General features: G+C 40.1%; 1 protein-coding gene across 1 annotated transcript; it reads right to left on the reverse strand.

The window, feature by feature from the left end:
- Window positions 1-41: 41 nt before the first annotated feature.
- On the reverse strand, window positions 42-3,296 carry NEMIN01_2483 (uncharacterized protein; the record flags this gene model as incomplete). The annotated part of the gene is made up of 1 exon (XM_051478425.1): window positions 42-3,296. The coding sequence occupies one exon, from the start codon at window positions 3,294-3,296 to the stop codon at window positions 42-44; it is 3,255 nt and encodes a 1,084-aa protein (XP_051334385.1).
- Window positions 3,297-3,345: the final 49 nt, after the last annotated feature.

Here is a 3,345-nt window from a genome sequence, read left to right on the forward strand (position 1 = left end):
AAAATGAATGGTCTTTGCACTGCACAAATTTAATGAATAAATCAGCCTTTGGCTGTAAAATGCGACGTTAAAACGTCAAGGATCTCATTGTGCGCTCCCAAGTTGGACTTACTGTGGTTTACATTTCTAAACACTATAAAGTCTACCGGTGCTTTGGGCTTCCTAGACAGCTTTGCGTATATCAGCTCTCTCTGCAGAGTTTTTATCTTTTTTGCAAGTTTGCCCTTTGCCGTGCTTATTAGTTTCTTTTTTTGTTTCACTCTTTCTGTGTCTTTTATTTTGTTAAACCTTCCTAAGCTCTTCTGCTCCTTTACTACCTGCTTTAGCTTATCTTCCAATTTACCAATCTCCAATTCAAGACATTCCAGGCTTCTCATTTTCTTACTTTCATTTTCATTGCTGTTCCTATCTACAAGCCATCCGTACATTGTGTATATCTGACCTTCTTCTTCATTGTATGGTGCATGGCTCTTTTTCAGCCAGAAGGCCTGCAGATTGCTATCTTGATTGTGTTCTTTTGACTCTAGTGCTGCAACAAAAGCATCAAACTTTTCTGCATTCTCTTCTTCTTTAAAGGCCCTGTCAAGTGCGCAGTGTGTGTATTCATCTGCACTGCTAGACATTCTTGCATACCACACGATCTTAATGAAACTGCTGTCTGTTCTTTCGATCTGGCAGTTCATAGTGTAGCAGTTAATATTTTTCTTTTTTTCTTCGTCTGAGGGTATGTATAGGTTGCTGTAGTACTTATGCACATCTGAGTACTCTTTTTCCTTCCATTTGGCAGAATACATATACACATCAGGCACTTTGTCTTCAAACTCTATGGAGTCCAGCTCTATACACTCTTCCTCCGCAGTAAAAGGCCCTAGGTCCACTGCAGACTGCATCAGAGGAGTGAGAAATAGTGGTACGCAAATGCTGCCGGCATCGTGCGGATTCAGAGGCCAAAACTCTGCAAACGTAAACTTTTGTGCTTCTAGCTCTTCATCAATGCGATAGAACACTACTTCATATTCTGCAAAGCCTTTCACTGTTTTACTTCTGTCTTGCTTCTCGACGTATGACCACTTTCTAGTGCCTTTTCTTACTTTAAACGGATGTATAGCATCTGAACACTCTTCTATTTTGTACAGAATCTTTATGTAATCTACTATCTCATCAACTGTGTGCAGATATTGCTCTTGTCCGCTCTTGTCTAGATACATAGGCATGCACAGTGGCTGTATGCTATTCGTTGTGTTGTCTATGTAGTACACATGGTAGTGTGGTGGAACAGTATGCATAGTATCCCATTTATTTTCCTCCACAGAATATGTTGTATACAGAGTATTTTTAACACAACTATCTGCCGCCAAGTTTACTATTGCCTCGCATCTTACGTACTTCTGGTTTGTTATTACACACTTTCCTGCCAAAACATACTTTTTTATTTTGTCAACCACCTCCACACTCTCATAGAATTTTGCAAGAATAACGTATATTTCCTTATACAGACTAGTGGCCATTGGCTCGACTGGTTCTTTTCCTTTACACACCTTACTGAGAGCATCGTAAAGCTCGGTATACACTCTGCTGTCTGCTTTATTTTCCATGTGTGTGTGCACTAGCTTATGTATTTTCAACAGAACTTCTTTGTTTTGTGAGTTTGTGTATGCATCTTCTGCAGTGCGGGTTTCCTCTATAAGATCAGTGGTAATCATAGAGAAGTCTTGGTACACTTCTGGCAGTATTAGAATCATGCGCACAGCATAAACCAGCGCAGAGTGCTTTTTGCTGATGTGGATGAGCGCACTCTTTTCTTCGTACATGCTGCACTTTGGAAGAAGATGCTCTGTCATGTAAACATCGCCCAGAGTTTTCTTCCAGACGGTTGGAGTGTTGCCTCTGCTAATTCTCATCGGCCCATGCTTTTTTACATACTCTAGCATATCCTCAAACACTCCTGCATAGTATCCTTTAAAGCTTTCCACTTTTTTTATGTATCTATCCTTCCCGTCTTTTTTGTCACTTCTCTCTCTAAACAGCTCCATCAGACCAAAAAGCTCTTTGTGTCTTAAATTCAGACTGGTGGTTCTGCTTGCAATAAAGTACCACAGTGCATTTCGATCTACCAATGGAGCAAGATGGACGGAGAAGTATTCAATGTCTTTTTCAAGATGCTTTTGGTACGGCTCAGCTTTTACCATGCGGATCATATCTATTTTGTAGCTCTTAAACTCACTTACTGTTTTGTAATTTAACTTGTCACGTGCTCTTCTCCTTACAACTGTCAGTCTGCTGTCCCAGAATTTAGTGTTAAGGCCTTTTTTCTCCATTGCATCGCCTATCCTTCTAGACCTTAGCATTCGCTGTTTCCGAAGCAAGTCATCTTTTTTTCTCATTATTTCTAAGGACTCCCTATGCACAAACTCAGCATAGGAGTCTTTCCTTAGCAAGCCTTCTTTTTCATTTTTTTTATCTCCTAGTATGGAAGAGAGAATTGGATATGTGTTCAAGCTATTCTGCTCACTTTTATCTCTTTTTTCGATGTGTGCAAATGGCTCAGCACTGCTACTTTCTCCGCTAGAAGATTTCTTGCTTGTACTAGCCTTTCCTGCAGACTGCTGAAGATAGCTACATTGCTGTTCAATTTCATCTATTGAGATAGAAGACTCTAGTGCATTCCAGATAGAGCTATCTGCTTCTAGATCATCAAAAACAAGATCTGAATCATCTATCACACTTGCTATTTTATGCATACTTTTTGCTTTCTCAGCACTGCCATCTGCCTCAGTGCTAAAAATTCCCATGTCTATATTATTTTCTACCATGTTCTGTTCGAGTTGGCCAGTCTGATCGAATACATCATCTATTATGTCTGCATAGTCACCATTCCACGACGAGCCATCGTTCATAATTAGATCAATGAAGGAAAAATCTAAGTCTTCCATTCCGCATTCTAGCATGCTCTCGTCTCTCGATGTGCCGGGATTGTTACCTATCGCATTTAAAACACTTTCTTCCATACTAGAATCTACTATACACTCCTCAGGCTGCCCACTTTGGCCTTCTATTCCAGTTATTCTGCCATGACAACACGTGCTCCAAGCTGAACTGTTATTATTCGTAAGTAGATCAAAGGAAGAATGATCTAAACCACACATACTATCTGACACTTCGCCACTGTCTCTCAGCAATCCAGCTTCTTTACCTTCCTCTCCACTAAAAGCATCCCAGCCTCCTTTGCACCTTGAGATAAAAAGGGCAAATAGCATGCACACACCTGATGTTCCCTTTAGTTTGTGATTGGCCATGCCAAAAATATCATTTGTCTACTTATAGCTTTTAATTAAGGTAATAATT

This window comes from Nematocida minor (assembly GCF_024244105.1).
Source record: "Nematocida minor strain JUm1510 chromosome Unknown 7778, whole genome shotgun sequence".
Lineage (NCBI taxonomy): Eukaryota > Fungi > Microsporidia > Nematocida > Nematocida minor.